This window comes from Gorilla gorilla, chromosome 16, assembly GCF_029281585.2.
Source record: "Gorilla gorilla gorilla isolate KB3781 chromosome 16, NHGRI_mGorGor1-v2.1_pri, whole genome shotgun sequence".
In the NCBI taxonomy this organism is placed as follows: domain Eukaryota; kingdom Metazoa; phylum Chordata; class Mammalia; order Primates; family Hominidae; genus Gorilla; species Gorilla gorilla.
Window position 1 is genome coordinate 69,197,098 of NC_073240.2, and position 21,232 is coordinate 69,218,329.

The following is a 21,232-nucleotide window of genomic DNA, read 5'->3' on the forward strand; positions in this document are numbered from 1 at the left end:
CACCTGTAACCTTCTCAAAAACTACCTACTCAGAGAGGCCTTCCCTGATCACCTTCTAAGGTAGAAATCCCTCTCCACTTCCATCACTCCCTAGCCACTCTTATTACAGCACCTGGTTTATTGCACAGCATTGATCCCTGCCTAAAATTATTCTGTTTCCTAATTTGCCTACCCAATTACTGTCCCCTTCCTTGGCCTCTTGTTCCCTACCATATCCCCAATAACTAGTACAGTGTTTGGTACACGCTAGGTGCCCATGAAAGGTTCGGAAACAGATTAGACCTGGAATGGATCCTAAGGGTTGTCGAGTCCAACCTCCTTGCTTTACACACAAGTAAACTGAGGCTCAGAGAGAGGATGTGAACTCCCCATGGACACAGAGCAAAGAGTTTGTACAGCTGGAAGGGGACTCCAGGTTGGCCAATTTCAGAAGCCTGTGTTCTCAGGGTGCTGATGACCTGGAACTATACGCCACCAACCAGGCACCCTCCTCCCTTAGACGAATTCCTCACTGAAGTTTGGGCCCCAGCTATGCTGGGTTTTGAACTCCCCACCCATGGTGCTGATGCAGATGTGGACAGCGGGAGCCTCCGGGACCATGTGACAGACAGCTGGCTGCCCTGGGGAGTTCTGTGGGCTTTCTTTTGGATGCTGACCTTTTCATCCATCAGCTTATCTCTTGAACCTCTGCCATTCCCGCCCAGTGAGACCCTGCTGCCCTTCCCATCCCCCATCTCCCAGGGAGACCCACCCCACTGCTCTGGGGTGGATATCCTGCTCCTCGAAGGAGGAAGGCCCAGGGTCCTGGCCCTAGGGAAGTCCAGTCCTCCAGGGCAAAGCCTAGAATTGCAGCTTGTCAGCCAAAATGGAACTTTTTCTCCCTTCTGAGAGCAGAGCAAGCAATGACCCAGCTGCTGTCTGACCTTTAGGACAAGTGGGAGCACTTTAGTGGACTGGTGCGTGTGCTTAGTGGATACACATTTGCACATACATAAGCAGATACACACATGCATGCAAACACACACGAGTAGATTTTAGGAGGGCTTCGGAGGCTGGGGTCTGTTCACAGCATCTCCCTGTTCCAGAATATGCCTGAAAGCTCTTTGGCGAGGAAAAGCTTGCACTTCTGAAGGGCAGTGCTGCATGGTGGTTAAAGGGAGGCCATAGCCTGCATGAACTGGATGCCAAGCCCTGCTCCTTGTGAGCTGAGTGACCCCGGGCAGGTCCCCTCACCTCTGTATGCTGTCATTTCCTATCTGTTAAATGGTTAAATCCCATATGGGTGTTGTGAGGATTAAATGAGTCCAAATGTGCCTCACACATGGTGAACGTTATCTAAGATATCTGAATGTTAGCTATTGTTGTTATTATTTCAAAATCAGGAAAAAGACAGGAAGTCCTTTTTTTTTTTTCTCCTGGGAGAGAAAACTTTGAGTTGAAGGGCAGTGGCTGAGTCAGAAAGAGGAATGGCCTGGGACAGCTAGGGCCTGGGTTGATTCCTGGTGAGCCCCTGGCAAGCTGTGTGACTGTGGAAAAGTTGCCTCCTCTCCCTGGCCTCAGCTTCCTCATGTGTAAAGTGGGGGCAGTGATATCAGCTGGGTCATCTCATGGAGTAGCAGGAAGGAGTCAGTGTGACCATGGACATAGGCATGCATCAGAGCCTGCCTTGTGTTAGACAACCGCTGGCCTCATTGTGAAGAGACCACCAGCCCACGTTACCCAGGTTGAGTTTGGTGCAGTTCCCGTGGATCACTGGACACTTGTACACGTCTCCCGTCTTCTGGTAGCCATTGGTTTCCAGTGGGGCGCCCACGACCAGCCTGGGAAGGAAGAGAAGATGAGCAAAGACATTGGGGGAGGTACTCTTTCCTGGCAGAGGATGGAGCCTGGTGGGCAGTGTGGAGGTGAAGTTGGGTGGGGAGGGTGGGAGGGAACCCTGGAGGTGTGACCACATGCAGACCCTCAGGCTGGGACCACTGTCTCCCTGGGGGAGGGATGCTGGGCTTTCAGCATAAAGTCATGGGACCTGTGGCCCATTCTAGGCCCTTGCCTAGGTACAGAGATGAAGACCACATGGGCTCTGCAACAAATGGGATGGAGGCAAATCCCTGCTAGAGGAGGAGGTGATGTTTGAGCTGGATCTTAAGGGATGAATATGAGTTTGTCAAATGACGAGAGAGTGGTAATGGAAGTCATTCTGACAAAGGAATGATGTTTCTGGAGCCACAGAGTCTTGACCATCTGTCATTACCTGAAAGGGCCCTCATTCTTCATCTTATAGGGAAGCCTTAAAGCTGGTGCCCCAGAGTGGGTCAGGGTGGACAAGGCAGCCAGTGGGCGGAAGCTGCCATGCAGCTGGGGCTCCTGCCTTGAGCCAATGCCTTTGCAACCTTCTTTGGAAAAAGTGTCTTTGCAGATGTAACTAAGTTAAGGTTCTTGAGTTGAGATCATCCTGGATTATCTGGGTGGACCCTAAATTCAATGGCAAGTGTCCTGAAGAGGAAACACAGAGGAGAGACATGGGGAGAAGAGAGACACGAGAAGACAGAGGCAGAGTTAGGAGATGCTGCCCCAAGCCAAGGAGCGCCCGGGACCACCAGAAGCTGGAAGAACCAAGGAAGGATTCTCCCCCAGAGCCTGCGGAGGGAGTGCAGACCTGGTGCTGCTTCATTTCAGGCTTATGTCCTTCAGGACTCTGAGGGGATGCGTTTCTGTTGTTTTAAGCCACCCAGGTTGTGATCATCTGTTATGGCGGCCGTAAGGAACTAACACACCTGGCTTACTTACTTACATGTATCTAGGGAAAAGTGAGCAGCCACTCCTTCCTGGCCCGGCCAAGCCCCGGTGGCCGTGCCCTGGAGGAAAAGCCTGCGACCCTGGAGGTGCGGCTGTGGACTCACCCCCATTGATGTTGGGGAGAGTTCTACCTCAGACTGGAGGGTCCCCAGGTCCTGTCCTTAGTGCTCTCCAGGGCCCTCTATGCCTCATCTCTCACCCACCAGAGAGCAGCCCCATCACGGGGGCCCAGAGTGTCCCAGGATTCTGACCTGCCCGCTGGGTCTGTGGCACGTGACTCCGGCACAGCTGGGGCCCTCTAGGCCTTGCGTGCCGGTCTGGCTGTCTGCTCAGGCCATATACTAACAGTGGCTAAGAACGGTAACCCTTCCCAGGGACAGCGGTACTGTGTGTGGGAGGGGACACCACAGCCCACAAGAGCCCTGAAAGGCTTTCGATCCCAAGGGATGGAGAACAGATGATCGTGGGATCTGGGGCACAGGGACAGGTGGGACTTTCTGGAGCTCTTTAGACCTTGCTCTTCCAGCAGCTTCCCACTGCCTGGTGACATGGCCCAAAGAAGAAGCCACCGCACGCCAGCAGAGTTAGATGGTTGGGAGGAGGTGGCCGGGAGGCTCGGGCTGCATGGGACTTAAGTGGCTTCTTGTGGTCCATTGCTCTCCCTGCCCCGGTCCACCTTGGCACTGTCAGGAAGGAAAGCCAGGTCTGAAGTGGGAGTTAACAGAACTCTGTTTGAAATTAAGCGTCTATGAAATAAGAGCTGAGGTTTCTCCCCTGGGGAGCCAGACGATGGCAGATTCTATATATAGCCCCTTATTAAGCCTGCCTATTTTTGACCGGCAGAAATTAATTGGACCCATAAAATCTGTTTGTCTAGACGAGGTGATTTTTGACTACTTAATTCTGCAAGTGATTGTGTGGTCAAGGCTGCTCCATTCTTGAGAGAGAGAGAGAAAGTGAGAGAAAGAAAGAAAAAGGTCAGTAAGAGAACCCTGGGCTCTAAGCTTACTTCTCTGGGGCTGCTCCAGTTTTCAAGGTTAACCTGACACGTGACCAAGTCTTCCTGAGGGACACGTTCCTCCCGGGCACTGTTGCCAGATGGAGGAGCACCTCTCAGGGTACCTCCGGGAGAATCAGGCGCAGCATGTTCTAGATTAGAAAAGCCATGGCCAGCTGGGTGCAGTGGCTCATGCCTGTAATCCCAGTACTTTGGGAGGCTGAGGTAGGTGGATCACCTGAAGTCAGGAGTTCAAGACCAGCCTGGCCAACATGGTGAAACCCCCGTCTGTACTAAAAAATACAAAAAAAAATTAGCCGGGCGTGGTGGTGGGCATCTGTAATCCCAGTTACTTGGGAGGCTGAGGCAGGAGAATTGCTTGAATCTGGGAGGAGGAGGTTGCAGTGAGCCGAGATCATGTCACTGTACTCCGGCCTGGGTGACAGAGCAAGACTCTATCTCGGGAAAAAAAAAAGAAAGAAAGGCACCAAGAAACAGAAGGGGCCATATCTAGGCAAGCTATGCGCAAAGACTGGTGGCTTCCGAAAAGTCATGTGTCCTGGCAGTGGCTGAGATGGGACAATCTGGTAGTAAATTCACTAAGTCACTGTGACCTCAAATTTGCAATGAGACCGGTTTTGTCCTTTTCAAAGAACAAGGGCCACTCCCTGGGTCCCATCTCCACTCTCCCAGACCTCATTTCTCTGGGAGTCCATAGTACTTCATGAGGTACGAGGGCAGGGCTTACTGTCGCCATAATATAGATGCAGAAACTGAGGCCCCAAGAGGGGAGCTGACCCAGCCCCACAGTTGGTTTGCTGCAGGGCTGGGACTGGAGTTCTCCTGGGACAGCTTCGTCTGCATTGCCCCAAATGTTTCTTTGCCATGAAGAGAGGGCCTGGGTCAGCCCTTCTCTCCATTCTTGAGTCTGGGCATTACGTGTGCCTGTTGGGCTTGAGGTTTGGAGGACATGATTCAGTCTCAGTTTGAGGGGATAACTGCCGAAGCGTAGGGAAAATGTTCACGTCACCACTGAGACCAGCCAAATTGCCTGGGGTCTGGCAGCCCCTGCCACCCCCTGCAGCCTCAGCCTTACACAGCCTTCTGCAGCCTCAGGGCCTGCTGCGCCTCTCAGGGGCTTGATACCCTATACCTCCTGGCGTGGGCACCAGACGGTACAGCAAACCCCAAAGGTCGTGGCGAGCGTCCGGCCCTTTCCATGGGCTGTGTGCTGTGAGTCACTGGCTGCGGGCTCCCAGCGTTCTTCCTGCGGAGGCGCAGGGAGCAGGGCTTCGGTGGATGGGAAAATGGGCAACAGGCATTCCAGCCACAGCCCTGTAGGACCCTTTCCCTGTTGACCAACCTCTAAGAAGGGCCTTGCCAAGAGAGGATGGTCCCTGTGGAGACTGCACTCTGGAAGGCTGGACATAGCACTCTGGAAGCCCTCTGCTGGGCTCCTTGGCTCCCTGCAGGACCCAGACTAAGACAAAGGGCCCCTGGCTCCAGTGCCCTCCCACCTGACTCTACCTCACACCCTCTCCAACAAGGCCCTTTGGGGACTCATCCTGAATTCTGCTTATCCTCAGCTCCATTCTTCCAGGCAGTTTTGGTCTCTAAACTTTTAAAATTCAATCTCCTGTAAGAAAAAAGATGATATGTACCCCTAATTATGTGTAAGTGTATATGTAAATTATACCAGCATAAACTGTCCAATTTTAATAAACTGTATATTAAATGTTAGTAATTCTATTTTTTTCAGATAAAATATAAATCTAAATAGAACTCACATTTATTTTATTTCTGTACTCCAGTATACAGTCCAGCATAGTCCCTGTGGTGTGTGTACCCCACCCTGGAGATCATCCCTTTAAAATCCAGCATAAATTCCCACCTGCTCCAGGAAGCCCTTGGTGATTACCCTGGCCTTTCTCACATAAACTGGCTTGTAATCCCTGCAGCCTGGTGTGGCCAATGTTGTAGTGTCATGATTCCTTGAGGTCTGAGATGTCCTGGACTGCCCTACTGCACCAGAGTAGGGTGGTCCTGAAGGCACTCGGCAAAGAGGTGCCCAGTGACCAACCTAACCTTCTGTGTGACAGTCTGCAGCAGGAGCAACTGTGGGGGCTTTTGGCTTTGCCTCAGGCCTAAGAGAAGCCCCTGAATTCAATCCTTGGAAAGAGGGTTGTTGAGAAATCGAGTACTTTCCATGCATAGGAGTTCAATGGAGTGACCCAGCTTCCATGCTAAAGTCAATGTTGACTGCTTCCCTGGTTTCCATTTCCTCCTTCCCAACAGTACTCATTTCTGTTTGAGGATCCAGGGATTCTGACTCTATTCCCAGTTGCAGGGATGGAGCACATAGCTCAGGTTAGGACAGTTTATCCCCCAGCTGCAGTGATTGAGTCAGGGTGGGACAAAGACTTAAATCTCCCCAATCAAGTGAATCTCAAGACTTGTGCTTGGGATGCAGGTAGCAGGGTGGTCTCTTTTCTCTGGATGCTGTAGTGAGTGAATGCAAGGCCTGGAACTGTTGGCAGCCACCTTGTGATGATGAGGGTTATGAGCTGATGCATTGACAGTGGGAGAGCTGAGAGAAGCAAGAAGAGAAGGAGCTGAAGTCCTGCTGATGCTTTGAACCCCTGGATCAAACTGTACCTGCAGCCTAACTACCACTGGGCTTTTCAGACATAGGCTCAATGACTACCTTTTACTGCATAGTAAGTCTGTGAGTTTTTAGGTACTTATAACTGAAAACATCCTAATGTTTAGAGTGTACAAGGCAAAAAAGTGCACATAGTTAAAATTACTCTTAGAAATTCCATATGTTATTATGCTATAAGAGAAACATGGCAACCAAGACCAATGAGGGAGAAGCAGATTCATATCCCCTAGCTCATGCTCCACCTGGGGCCTGGACTTACTAAGTGGTGGGTGGAATCGCCAGCACCATGTATATTATTTCTCTCTTGTTGTTTAACTGAATGCATAAAACTTTCCCCTGGCCTAGCCTTGTGGCAACAGAAACCCTTTTGTCCTGTGTGCATCCCACATACAACAGCTGCTTAGACAGGGAACCCTGCATTCCAGATGTTTCTGGTTACCTGGGAACAGGCCTCGAGACCATCAGAGCTGGGAGGAAACATGCAGGTTCGTTGGGCCAGCCTCAAATGTGGGATCCAAGGCCAGGGAGAGAAGTGCTGTGTCTGAGGCCTCAGACAGGCAGTGGCAGAGCTGGACTAGTACACGGTGTCCTGACTCCTAGGGTGGTGCTTCCCCCAAGCCATGGAGGGCAGAAAGCCTAGAGGCAAGGGCTGGGGCTCTAGGCCCAGTCAGGCTTTTACAGGCTGTGTCTGTTGAGGCAGGCAGGAGCAGCTTAGCTCCCCAGCAGATGAAATGAGCCAAGGCCATGAATTGAGCTCACTGGATGCTAGGGGAAGGAAGAAGGAACCTCCAAGGATGAGCCTGCCTCTGCAGGAGATCCTGAGACCAGAGGCTGGCATGGACTGCCCAGGAAGGGAAGAATGTGGGTTCAATCCCCTCCCTGATGGGCCTCACAGCCTCCCTCTGCAAGGCCTCAACCTCACATCCCGGGAAATCCAATTATCATTGGTTATCCTTTTCATTTGAATGAATCACTTTCAATGCAATTTAATTGCACTTGATTTTGATCTCCAGGACGGCTTTGGGGCTGGCAGAGCAGTTTGTGTCTGAGGCTCAGAATGTAGGTGTGATGAGCCTGCAGAGAGACACTGATCAGTTTCACAGCCAGGACTCCTCGTCCTGTGCTCTTTTTTCCATTGTGAAGAATTGGAAGGCTCAGTGCCCAGAGAGGAGTGAGGCCTGTCCTCTCTAGGGCCAGCAGGGCCTGTCCCCACAGGAGCCTCTCACCTCTCTCCTCTCTCGCCCCATTCCCTTCCTCACCTGTTCCTTTCTCTCAACTCAGCCCCCACTCCCTTAAACCCACACGGTCCCTTTGTCTCTTTTTTTCTCCTGGCTCCATTTTCCTTTTCTGAAATCAGATAGGGGCATCAGGGAGGGGTTTCACTGGAGGAGCCGAGAGCTCGAGGGAACAAATGAGAGATTATTCCTTTAGTGAGGCCTTTCTCTCCCTCTCTCTCCATGGAAAATGGAATCTCCTCCAGCCCCTGTGAGTTTGGTGGCTAATGGCTTCAAGATGGGTCTGGGGAAGCGCTGAGAGCAGCAAGTCCAAATGCCTGCCCAGTGGGGGCCCCGGGGCTGCCCTGGCTGGGGGTTGGGTGTAGATGGAGAATCTGGCCCAGGACCTGCCCAAGGGGAGAAGTTGGCACCTGCAGGTCTTCCTGGACTGACTGCAGGGGCTTGTGGTTCACCTTGGCTCACACATCTGGTGAGGCCTGGCTTCGTGGGGGCTAGGGAAACGAGATCCCCTCTGTTTGCACATCCCTTACTCTCCCTCCATAAAGTCCTATCAGACACTGGAAACCTTTGTGTGCATTTAAACAGGGACATATACATGATGATTAATTTTATGTGTCAACTTGACTGGGCCACGGGGTGCCTAGATATATGGCCAAACGTCATTGTGGGTGTTTCTGTGAGGGTGTTTTTTGCATGAGATTAACACTTAGATCTGTAGGCTAAGGAAAGCAAATCACCCTTCCTAACGTGGGTGGGCCTCATCCAATCAGTCGAAGGGCAGAACAGAACAAAATGACTGACCCTCCCTTGAGAAAGAGAATTCTCCCTGGACCCTACCCCAGACCATCAACAAAGGCTGAAACTGGGGGTGGGGTCCAGCGTCTGTGTTTTCACAAGCCCTCTAGGAGACACTGATGCATGCTTAAGTTTGAGAAGCATGAGGAGTGTTTATATGGGGGAAATAGAGGCATGGCGACTCTCACTGGGCTGAAAGCCCCAGATCCATGCCAACAAAATCCACCCTCTTCACCACGCCTTCTGAGGCTCTATATCACCTCATTGTTCTCCTCTTTTTTTTTTTTTACCTGGGCTGCTATAAACTGTGTGCACAGCCGGTCTTCTCGGCCATCATTTAGGGCTCATCTTCAAGGCCAGCTCCCCAAAGTGGCCTTTCCTGAAGACCTGTCACTCCCTCTCTCACCAACTTGCCTTGTATTCCTCAAGTACTTTGTAGTGTCTGATGTTGGCTTCTTTGTATAACTTTTCATTGTCCTTATTTCCCTATAGGATTTAAGCCCCAAGGGAGCTAGGATCTTGCTGGTCAGGTGGGCAGCCACAAATATCCCAGCACCCAGAACAGCATCTGGCACAGAGTGGATCCTGAAATGCAGTTTTTGTATGAGCTGGTGAATCACCTGGCTTAGTGGGATGCCTGTGACCCAGTAGGCTGCAGCTTGGGACCACTGACTGCCAGCTGCTTGCTTTTGTCTTCCAACATGGGTTGACCCAGCTGGATGAATAGAGCAAGCTCTGGCAGGGGAAGACAAGGTCATTAACTGCCTTGGGCCTCAGTGTTCTCATCTACCCAAAGGGACTGAATATTATACCTGGTCTGCTCACCCTTCAGGGTTTTGAGGGGCAGTGGTTTCCACCCTTGCTGGTCATCAGGATCACGAGGGGAGGTACAAATGCAGGTTCCTGAACCCCACCTCCAGAAGGTTCTGACTCAGCCAGTGTGGGACACGACCCAGGAATCTGCAGATCCTCTGGGGTGTACAGGCAGGATGGGAAGCCCTGTTTGAAGGATCTGCTAAGGAAGCAGGTAGGAGGCCCTCTGGCCAAGTAAAGCAGCACTTCTACCCTGGGAACTTTCACTGTATCTGGGGATCATGACCACAGCCATCTCCGACCATCTAGCGCACCCAGATTGATTTTATCTATTTATTTTTGAAAAATTTGTTTTACTTCTTTCGGTCATAAGAAAATATGTAATAAATAATACTTTAATTGGTTCAAAAAATTCACTTATTTAAAAACTGTGATTCTTTGTGTATTAAAGGTAAAATACACATTTGTTATCCAGTGCTCATGTTGCAGAACTGTGCAAACTAATACTTTTGTTTTGTTTTTTTGAGACAGAGTATCACTCTGTTGCCCAGGCTGAAGTGCAGTGGCGGGATCTTAGCTCACTGAAACCTCCATCCCCCTGGGTTCAAGCAATTCTCCTGCCTCAGCCTCCCGAGTAGCTGGGATTACAGGCATGCGCCACAATGCCTGGCTAATTTTTGTATTATTAGTAGAGACAGGGTTTCACCATTTTGGCCAGGCTGGTCTCAAACTCCTGACCTCAGGTGATCTGCCCTCCTCAGCCTCCCAAAGTGCTGAGATTACAGGCGTGAGCCACTGTGCCTGGCGCGAAGTAAAACTTGAAAGGCTTCTCCCTCCCCTTCTCAATCCAGCCTTCTATAGAAAACTGCTATAGCAGCAGGGATGCAGACAATCTAGAGGACATCCAGAATTTAAAAACTGGAATCATTCTACATATGTGGTTGTGTAACATGCTTTTTCCATTTAATTATTTTGTATGTGGACATATTTCTGTGTTAATATCTATCAATGCCGCCCTTGGACTGTGTGACTAGGGACCCTGCTCTTGGTTCCGCTCCAGCCCTTCTCTAGCTGTGCCCCTTCCTATGGGGTGAGGAGTCCTAGGGGTCAAGGGGACAGGGCACCTGGAGCCACTGTCCTCCTACTGTGGGTGGCTGGGATGCTGGAATCTCCTGCCCAAATAGCGTGGGCCTGAGTCCAGGGCCTGTGCAGGCCTCTCCTCTAGACCTGCCTTTCTGATAGAGAAGCATACTTCTGATGGTAGTAGCCAAGGAGTGGCCATTTGCAGGGCTATAGAGAGAGCTTGGGTGTGCAGGCTGGAGTGTCTACACGTGTAATGTCCCCCAATTATCGAGAGAGAACCAGAGGTGGGAAGAAAAGATGGCAGGCCGTGGGCCAGAGCCTCTGTTTACTTTCTTGCCTCAGGCCCCTCAGATATTAGAGGTGGGCCTGGTATAGATAGATAATATAGTTCTGCCTCATTCTTTATAGTGGCTGCACAGTGTTATACTTTTTAACCATTCTCCTGTTCAGGGATACTGAAATAAATAGTTTCATCCCTTTTTCTATTGATAGACGCTCAGAGGCTTTGAACAATTTTTCTTGAAGCTGGGCATGGTGGCACATGTCTATAATCCCAGCTACTAGGGAAGCTGAGGCAGGAGCATCAATTGGGACCAGGAGTTCAAGAGCAGCCTGGGCAACATAGCAAGACCCCATCTATAAAAAAATAAAAAATTATCCGGGTATGGTGGCATGTGCCTGTAGTCCCAGCTACTCAAGAGGCTGAGGCAAGAGGGTCACTTGAGTCCAGGAGGTCAAGGCTGCAGTAAGCTATGATCGTGCCACTGCACTGTAGCCTGGGTGACAGAGAGAGACCCTGTCTCTAAAAAAAATAAATAAATAAATTTCTATTGCATATCTTTTATCAATACTGATAAATAAAAGGCCTCCACGCATAGGTAGCTATGGGTAGTCATGAAGTCAGCAGATACAAAGCCTACAGGCTACCCTGATGGCTGGACATAGAGGCAGCCCCTTTCAGCTTGGGCACACACCTGTTGACAAGCATCATCACAAACGTCAACTTCATAATCAACATTTGGGTCTCCGGTTTGCACTTGACAACTTTTAGGTCCACCTCAGCTGACATCCAAACAGTGCTTCCTTCCTAAGTTGCAGAAGTTCTTAGAAGAGAAGAGGGAAGAGTGAGGGAAGGTGACTGCAAAGGAAGTTCTCAACCCATCTGGAGGGAAAATGAGAACCTCAGCCACTGACTGTGCGGAATAAAAGTAGCCAACTTGTGCCATTTAGAGTGTCTGACATTCGAGTGTCAATCTTCAGCACCCCTCCCCATCTCACACCCCAATGCCAGTCACACGCGGCTGCTCGTCTATCCGTTTCTCAACATTGCCTGCACTCTCTCCTTCCCACCTCTGCATGAGCGGTCTCCTCATCCCAAACTCTCAGTCTATCCCCATTCCATCCACCCTTCAGTGCCTCTTCCTCCAGGAAGCCTTCCTTGATCTCTTAGCTGAAAGCTCTTTCAATTCCTATGAAGCTTTGTCTATACCTTTATTGTTTGTGTCTTTTCTCTCCTCTAGATAATTTGCCTGTAGATAGCAGAGAGAGAGACCCTGATCCATCTTCAAATCTCCCCCCAGTGCTGGTCAAATACCTTGAACACAGTCAAGGCTCAATCACTGTTTGTTGAGTGAACACATGAATAGACAGATAGAGGAAGGTGCTCATTTTGCAAAGACAAGCTGCATCTTCACTTTGCTTCTTGGGGTGTATCTGGCAGCACAGCTGGGCCGAACTCTTCTGGGTCCCGTCTGCAGGTGGACAACCAGCCTTGGTGAGCCCTTGGCCCAGCTCTCTCAGGAAGGTGGCTGTGGTCTGTTCTCCCCACAGAGAGTCTAGACACGCAATGTAACCCCTCTCCCATCTCTTTGCAAGATGGCTGACAAACCCTTGCTTATTTTTCCAAGTCATGCTCAGAGGTTTTTTTCTTTCCACTTTATAGCAGCTTTCTCCTCCAAAAATGAAACATAAACACAGCAATAGTTTGGACAGATGTTTCTCAGCAGAATGTACAGCTTTAATTTCTGGTATGTGTGAGTCTGACAGCTTCTCAGCCATTGCATGGTAGGAAGGAAAGGAGCCTAAGCATTTCCTGCTCTCTGATCTGTGCTGGTGTGTTTGCTTTGGCTCATAAATAGGATGGTGACTCTTTAAATGTGGCCAGTGAGGTGTACACACCCAACTGTCTCCAGCAAACCATGGCCAGGCAGGTGGTCCAGCAAGGAAGATATTCCCATTAGACTGGGGAAGAAAGCAAGGCCCAGAGAATGTCAGGTTTGGCCCCAAATCACGTGGTCAGGTAGAGGCTGAGGCACAACTGGTACCCTCATTCTTCCAGCTGTGTCTACCAGCCACAGGGATTTGGGTAATAAATAAATAAATTAAAAATAAAAAAAAAAAAAGGAGATGGCCCGGAGGTGAAAGGACAGATACTGTTTTCTTGTTCGTGGGCCTGTTGACATGTTCATGGCTATCTCTAACCTATCCCCAGATGGGCTAAGTGACCCACCGTGAGTCACCTGCTATCTCTGAGCCTCAATTTCCTCATCTGTAAAATGAGGAACTTGGACACGTTCTGTTCAAAGAAATAATTAATGAGCACTTGCTATGTGCTGGGCTCTGTGAACATAAAGATGAATGAAGCACAGCCCAATCCCTAGCCCAGTGAGGGCAGGGAGACCTATACCCGATGAATTTAGTGTGGAGAACATGCCGCAAGAGGGGTCTCCAGGTGTGGCAGGGCACAGAGGAAGGGTTCTTGCTCTGCTGTCTGGGGAGCCTTCCTGGAGGGGGCAACTCCTGGACAGAGGCTTGCATAACGAATAGGTGTCACTCAGGTGAAAAAGGGCTGGGGCTCACAGGGAGGGTCCCGCATGGTGCTGGTGCTCATGTGCATTATTTCTATGCTGCTTTCCATGATGAAGGCTGGGCCTGAGCTGGGATCTGGAGGGACAGACAATTCCCTGCCTTCATGCAGCTTGTGGCAGAGTCATCCTCAACAGGTTCATCCCTGTTCCTCCCTTCTGACTTTCCAAGTCTTCTCCCTTCTTGCCTCACTTGTCCAGAGAACTCTACTTAAAGTGGTCCTAAGTACAGACAGACGGTTAGATGCCTACATGACTGACAAGCACAGCATTGTCACCCAGTCAGGTTGTCCCTACCTGCTTTCTGGGGTTCTTAACTTCTTGCCACTGGTCATCCCTCTTTGGATTCAGGCACTGAGGGCCACTCTCAGTGTAAGCCTGGAACGGAGTTAACCTATGGATCCATGGGAACTCACAGACCTCTTAGAAAAAATTAAGTCAGTGATTCCAGCACCTGGCTGGGCATTAGACTCACCTGGGGATTTTGAAAATAGGGATTACCAGGCACCACCTCTAGAGGGTCTGTCTTTGTAATTCTTGGACTTGACTGAGAGATCTGTATTCTTTTTGACCTTTCACAGGTGATTCTGTTTTGTGGCCAGCTTTGGGAACCCCTGGATTATTTTATCAGGTGATCACCAGGCTTTAAGATGGTGGAAAACAGATAATATGGGAATAGAGGACAGGATGCCCAACCAAGAAATAAACAATGGGACATGTGTGCCTCTCCTTTCAAAGCACTTTATATGAATAAACAAATAAATGGATGCATGAATAAATATTCTGGGGGGAGTTTATTAGGTACCAGGGATTGTGCTACAGGTATCCCTGACTTTGACCTAATCTTCTCAATCCTGAGGCAGAGACAGCATTCCAATTTTTTTTTTTTTGAGACAGAGTCTTGCTCTGTTGCCCAGGCTGAAGTGCAGTGGCATCATCTTGGCTCACTGCAACCTCCACCTCCCGGGCTCAAGCGATTCTCCTGCCTCAGCCTCCCGAGTAGCTGGGATTATAGGCGCCCACTGCCATGCCCAACTAAATTTTGTATTTTTAGTAGAGATGGGGTTTTGCCATGTTGGCCAGGCTGGTCTCGAACTTCTGACCTCAGGTGATTTGCCCACCTTGGCCTCCCAAAGTGCTAGGATTATAGACGTGAGCCACCGCGCCCGGCTACATTCCAATTTTGAAGCTGAGGAAACTACAGCACAGAGAGGCGAAGTCACCCAGCTAGTTAAGGGGCAGCTCTTCGGCCTCACTCTCCTACCCAGGCCTCGCCCCACCTCTGGGAGGTGGATGGAGTGCAGGAGTGCAGAGGACACAGAAGCCGGCCTTGGGTTGCGTCAGGGAATCATTGTTTACATGGACTGCTTCGAAGTCTTTTCTGTCTGGTTCAAAGCTCAGATTTATTTTTCTCCTCTCCCTTTGTGTTGTGACAAATAGTCATTCTTATAGACTTATTCTTATTTCAAGAAGCCATAAAGAAACAAAAAGGCTGTGGGCTAGCTTCATTGGAGGGTGAAGTGTGTCATTACATTTTTGGAAATATCCTCCTCCTGGGTTATAAAATCATTGGCTCGGCAGTTAGAAAGTGGCAGAAGAGAAATTGCAGAGAGGATCTGCTGTCACAGGGTGAGCCATCCCGGAGCTGGGCCAGGCCACCAGCCACCACCCACCTGATCTTCTGCCTGAGTTCACTTTAGCGGGGCCCTTCCAAACTTTGCAAGGAAAATTAAAAAAAATAAGAAATCTCAACTTCTCCCATCCAGGGGCCATGGTCCCCAGACCCTTTAACACAAGGACATCCAGCTTTGGGCTTCCCCAAGATTTACCTTGGGTCACATCCAGACTTCTGGAACCATTCTCTCCCTCCCTTTCTTCTTCACCATCTGTGGGCCTATGCCAACCACTGAAGATGCCAAGATGAATAAAGGCAAGCCCTACCCTTGGGGGTTCACAGCCTCCCTTCCCTCTCTTCTCTCTTGTTGGCATTTTATTTTCCATCTCATCTTTCCTCTTTCCTTTTCCCATTCCGGTTTCCATTTTTCTTGATTGGCTTTTTCTACAACTCTCTTTCCATGTCTGTCTACATTATTGTCTCAAGGTGACTCATCACAGATAAACCAGGAAGAAAAGATTCAAGAGGGAAAGTAGGAATTCAACAGAAGATGACAGAAACCTTGTCAAGATGGCCTCAGGTTGATAACAAGCATCTTGCTATTGGTTATGTGTCTGAGTGTTGTGGCTGCTTGGAAGAGAAGGCACTGAAAAAGAAAAGCTATTTGAAAGAGTTTGAAATCCCAAGGAGCGGCCAGGCGCGGTGGCTCACGCCTGTAATCCCAGCACTTTTGGAGGCCGAGGCAGGCGGATCACGAGGTCAGGAGATTGAGACCATCCTGGCTAACACAGTGAAACTCCACCTCTACTAAAAATACAAAAGATTAGCCGGGCGTGGTGGCGGGCACCTGTAGTCCCAGCTACTCGGGAGGCTGAGGGAGGAGAATGGCGTGAACTCGGGAGGCGGAGCTTACAGTGAGCCGAGATCATGCCACCGCACTCCAGCCTGGTCGACAGAGCGAGGCTCTGCCTCAAAAAAAAAGAAAAAAAAAAAAAAGAGAAATCCCAAGGAGCCCTTGATTCCTCATGAAGGAGTCAGAGAAAGTTAGAAAAAGATATTTTATCCAAGCTTGCAGAAAACAAGGGTTAGATAGTGATTAATTATAGTTAAAATTAGTGAGAAAAGGCATTTATGGCACCTTCATTTGTTTTTCTAATTGTATATAACCTTAAAACATGCACATTGCACCTTGTGGTTTTCAATAAGAAATTCTGTTTTTCACATTTTATAGCCTAACTGAATGGAGGCACATGCTACCCTGAGTGATATCTACGGGAAGCCTCAATGGTTGACTAGAGGACCCATTGGAGGGCTATCTTGCTCCCCCTAGTGTCAGTCATGATCATTGCACATAAAGTGCCAAGGAGCAATTAAAAACAGTACCAGCCTTGAAAATTCAAACCTATGAAATTATAGAAAGCCACTCTCAATATACAGGGAATTTCAACATTTGTTTATTCTCCACCTCATGTGGAAAGCTCCCATTTCCTCTCCTTCACTGGACTTAGGAAGGATGTTGGCATCGCAGAACGAATGGTGTTGGCTTCAGAAATGGAAAGGAGGTTGTGGGGAGCCCACAGGCTGCTGTAGGGGGAGGCTGGTGGGGGGAGTGGGAAGAGACGGGTGGCAAAGATGCTGAGTTGGCAAACCCCTCTGGCTTTCCTGAACTGCCCACGTTAAATTTATTTTCTTTCTTGGAAGTTAGTAACAAGGAGACTTTCTTTTCAATATTTCCACTACCGAGATTGTGCGTCTTACCTCTAAAAGCATGCAATGGCTGAACTCCTGCCTTTCCGAGTTCAGCACTAAGGACGTTCTATGGCCCTGAGGACTGGCCTTAGAGGCCTTAGAGGGTGGAGCTGAGATTAGCTCCATCTCTGTTTGACCAGTTTGTGTGTGTGTCAGAAGTTTCCTGGACCCTCACTGACATCTCTTCAATTTCTGGGACTTTCTTGTGTGGTTTGGCATTAAAAAAAAAAAAAAAAAAGGAGACAGAATGAAAAAGCAAGGAGAGAAGAGGAAAAAAAATCACCCAAGAGATGCAAGGAACCTTAGGAGCTGTTTGCAGGCCACATCCTAAATCCACAGTGCCCCAGACTTTGCTCTTGGTTCTGGGGCTGCTGTGCTCTCCTTGGTCATTCTCACTGCTGCTTTGTGCATTTGAGGGCCTGAAGATGCCCCAGCTCCTGCCAGTGAGGACGAATGTCTGGATTTCCACTCTCCCAGCCCTCTGCAGCTCATTTTCTTCTTGTCTGTGTGTGCCTGCCAAGGTCTGCTGGGTGGCTTGGCCTGGGGCCCTGGGCCAATGTTTCCCCACGAATACAGTTTTTCCTCTCTCCCTCTCTCTCTCTCCCTCTATCTCTCGTGCACTAGGTGGTTTCATCCTATCCTGGGCTTCGCTTCTGTAGTGATTTATCCTTTAACCAGAATGAGTCATGATGCCGGATTTTATTTGTTCCAAGAGAAAATAGTGGAGAGCGTTTATGTGCTGTGGTGTTGGGAGCCTGTTCTGGGGGCCCAGGCCAGGAAAAGAGCAAAGGATGTTCCTCAGAAAGGCTTCCACAGCAACAACCAAGGCTGCCCCAGGCCTGGCAGCCTGCACTGTCACTGATGAAAAAGGGCAGACTTGTGTAAGATCCATCTTTCTGCTCAAACAACAAGCCCCAGAGGCCCTTTCCTCAAAACCTGTCCCTGGACACCATACCCTTTCTCCAGGGCATAGGCCAGTGTAGGGAACTCACTCATTCAGCCTCTGCCCCGCGGTAGACACTTAAACACCATCTCCTATTTCTTCCTCATAAGAACCCTTTGGGATTCACATCACCACACCCATTTTACAGATGAAGAAACTGTGATCCAGAAAGTGGATGTGATGTGCTTGAATTTCCATCGCTTGGAAAGTAGCCAAGCTGGGAAGGGAGCTCAGTTCTGTGATTTCGAAGCCTAGATTCTCCCTGTAGTGAGGAGCTACTCGGACATGCCTTTGCTGCCTCTGCTGAGGCAGAAGGCCTGTGTGTGCCCCGAGACAGCACTCTATGCCTGTGGGAAAGGGCTGCAATGGGAGCTGGGAAACCTCTGGGTTGGGAGAGGAGGAAGTGGCAGTGCCAGAGGGCAACACTCCTGGGCCTAGGCTCCACAGCTGGTTTTGTGGATTTACTCCTCATGGATTGCCTTTGCAGTCAACCCGAATTCCACCATAGTTGGCCTCTGGTTTTAGACATGGAAGACCCTAGTGAAAATGCAAATTTGTTATCTGGGAAGGTCAGTACCTAAACCCACTGTAAAACGATGGATGCCTTTGCCCAACTAGAATTTAGTTTGGGTAAATATCATCTACAAAGTCTTGAGACATGAGATCTGCGATGGTGGGTGAACTGACCCTTGGGTAGTTTTCACCTAAGTGCTTGTTAATCCCGGTGGAAATGCCGCAGAAATGGAAGCAACTCTGGGCTGGGGGCTGGGAGACTAGGTTTCAGTCCCGGCCCTCAAACTGACTTGCTGTGTGACCTTGGTCCGGTCTCTTTCTACCTCTGGGCCTCAGTGCCCTCATCTGTAAAATCATGAGGCTGGGGCAAATGATTTCTCAGACCCCTCCCAGGCCTGGGGAGGAGCTGCAGCTGACGGAGCAGCCCTAAACGCCAACCCCACCCACAGGCCTGAGTGGTCCACCTGTGCCGCCTGGGCCTGTCTCCAGCCATTCTGTCCCTCCCCAGCCCACCATCATCTCTGAGAATTGGGGTCTTCTGAAGATCATGGGAATGGTGGCCCTGTCTTCAGGTTATGGGGCTCTCCCCTCTGCCTGGAGTCTCCACAAGTAGAAGACACTGTGTCTATAGAGAGGTCCCCAAGGAGAGATGGGTATTAACCTGATCAACCTATGCCAGGTAGGTCCATTCCAGCCCTGGTCCACTTCAGGGGCCATGGCTGCCCATCCGCTGTGTCATGCCAAGCTTTGGGGGTGGTAGTGGTAGTGGTGATGGTGGGTGTTGGCAGGATCTGCACTTGGCCATGGTGGATGATTTGCTTCTAAGCCAGGCAAGCTGCTGGGTCTCCCTCCCTACTGCCTCGCAGTCCATCCTCAGGACACCCAATTCCACAGCCCTTTCCATGTCTGGCCACACAGTGCAGAGTTAAGTTGCTGCAAAATAATCCCAGAGGATCCTTCAAAGAGGCGGGAAGGCTGCCCAGGACCCTTTGTGACTCTGGGGAGTCAGGCCACCATGTCTGTCCCTCCATGGCTGAGGGCGATGAGAGTGAGGCTTAAAATGCTCCCTTTTTCCCAAGAGAAGCTTCTATTTCCCATTAGGGCACCCCAGGATTCAGGAAACTGAGGCTCCAGTCAGTTCTGCAGGGGGCAGCCCATCTCCCAACTTCTTTTCTCTCCTGCTCCACCAGGATCCCCTTTCTCCTTTTTTCTCCTGGTCCAGGGACCCTCCCTCTGGCTGCTCTTGTACGCTTCTCTGTGCACACTCTCCTTGCCCAGCCTTGGGAGTCTGCAGGCCCACTGCTGCAGGTGGGTGCTGGGAGCCTGGATGGAGCTCTTTCTCCTTCCCTCCTCTCGTGGGTACAAGACAGGCTGATGAGACTAAAGACACTGGCAGCTGCTGAGAGAAGCAGGGAGAGGTGGGACAGGGCAGCCTCCCTTCGCCTTGGCCACCCCTCACCCCCTATCTCACCCATGTCTATCAGAGACTCAGGCGAGGGAGTAAAGAGGGGAAGGAAGAACGAGAAGGGATGGGGGAGGAGGGGATGAGGGGGAAAGGGAGGAGAAAAGATGAGAAAGTAAGGTGAGAAATCTGGCAAAGTGAAGGAACGGGGTGGAAAAGTAGAAGAAGGTAGGGGAAAGGATAAGAGGGAGAGAGAGAAGGGGCCTCTGGGTGCATTACAAGAATGAAGTGTGAGCAGATCGCCTCAAAAATAGCACCTTCTGTCCTCCCCACTTCCCCTCCAGCCCCATCTCCGCTGTCTCTGGGCTCTCCCTGGCCCCACAGATGGAGGCATCTACACGGTGATTCTGCCTCTGCCTGCTGTCACCAGCTTAAGACACTGGGAATGGCAACCGCTAAGTGTGTGGTTCTCAGAGTGCGCTTCCCAGACCAGCAGCACCAGCACCACCTGGGAAGTTCTAGAAAAGCACATTCCCAGGCCTCACTCAGACCTACGGAATCAGCAACTCTGGAGGTGGGTTCCAGCAATCCGATTTAGCAAGCCTTCCAGGGTTTGAGAGTCATTGCTGGACAGTAGTTCATTCCAGACTCTTTACACATGACACACATGACAGTAAATCCTTGCAGAGACTGGAGATTTTCTGTGTGTGTTAATGTATATTATAAACATTCCCATACATCCGCAGGGCTCCAGTCCTGGTAGAGGCTGCCCAGTGCTGTGAGCTGCCCAGCCCGGCCCCTTCAGCTGCTTCTAGGAGAGGCACTCCTGGTTGCTGCTTTCCCTCCTAGAGCTGGAAGTCCTTACGATGCTGCACCCACCTTCATCTTCCTCACAATCCTCTCCTCTTCTGCCCCCGGACACAGCACCTCCTCTGACCCTTCTCTCTCCGCCTTCTCTTTCTCCTCCCTCCTCATACCTATGGACGTTCTGCAGTCTGTCGTTCTTCCCAAGCCCCGCTTCCTTCTCCCTGCTGAATGGAGCTCTCCTGATGCACATGTGGGTCTCAGCCCTAATTTCCCTGCCAAGCTGAAGGCCCCCTCCCCTGCACCTGGATGGCCGTTGGATCCTTCAAACCAATGAGTCCAAAGCTCAGCTCACCTGAACTTCCAAAGCCTGCACCCTGTTGCTAGATTTTGCTTTTGTATAAAGGATACCACAGTCTCCCTAGTCAGCAAGATATGTCCTCAATCATCCTGCAGCCTCTTGCAACTCTGAACTTGCCTCCTTCTGCTCTTGCCCCAGCTCACTCTACTCCAGCCACACTTGCTGTTCCTTGAACATCTCAAGCATGCTCCTACTTCACTTGCTATTTGCACTTGTCATTCCTTCTGCCTGGAATTCCTTCTCAGATAACCATGATTCTCTCAGATTCTTCCTTTCCCTCATGTCTCTAATGACTATCATCCTGTCATGGCGGCATCCTAGACAGCCTATATAAAGTTGAGCCCTCAATTCAACCACTGTTCCCAAGCCCACTTACCCTGCTTAATGTTTTTCCATGGCACAGATAACTATCTGACAGATGATGGACAAACTAATCATACGTTTTGCCCCTCCAGAAGAAAAACTCCATCAGAGCAGAGACCTTGCAATTCTATTCACCATTGAGTTTCCAGAACCTATTACAGGTACTCAAGAAGTATTAATGGAATGAATGAATGAATTACTGCTGCTCATAAAGCATGCCCCTTTCTCAAGCCCCCA

General features: G+C 50.2%; 1 protein-coding gene across 4 annotated transcripts in view; it reads right to left on the minus strand.

The window, feature by feature from the left end:
- ITGA11 (integrin subunit alpha 11) overlaps positions 1-21,232 on the minus strand; it is a 133,248-nt gene that overhangs the window by 66,216 nt on the left and 45,800 nt on the right. For all 4 annotated transcript variants that reach the window (XM_031002245.3, XM_063698652.1, XM_063698650.1 and 1 more), the window contains exon 3: positions 1,720-1,820. In XM_031002245.3, the coding sequence (XP_030858105.1) occupies positions 1,720-1,820 (101 nt within the window). The remainder of the gene's footprint in view (positions 1-1,719; positions 1,821-21,232) is intronic.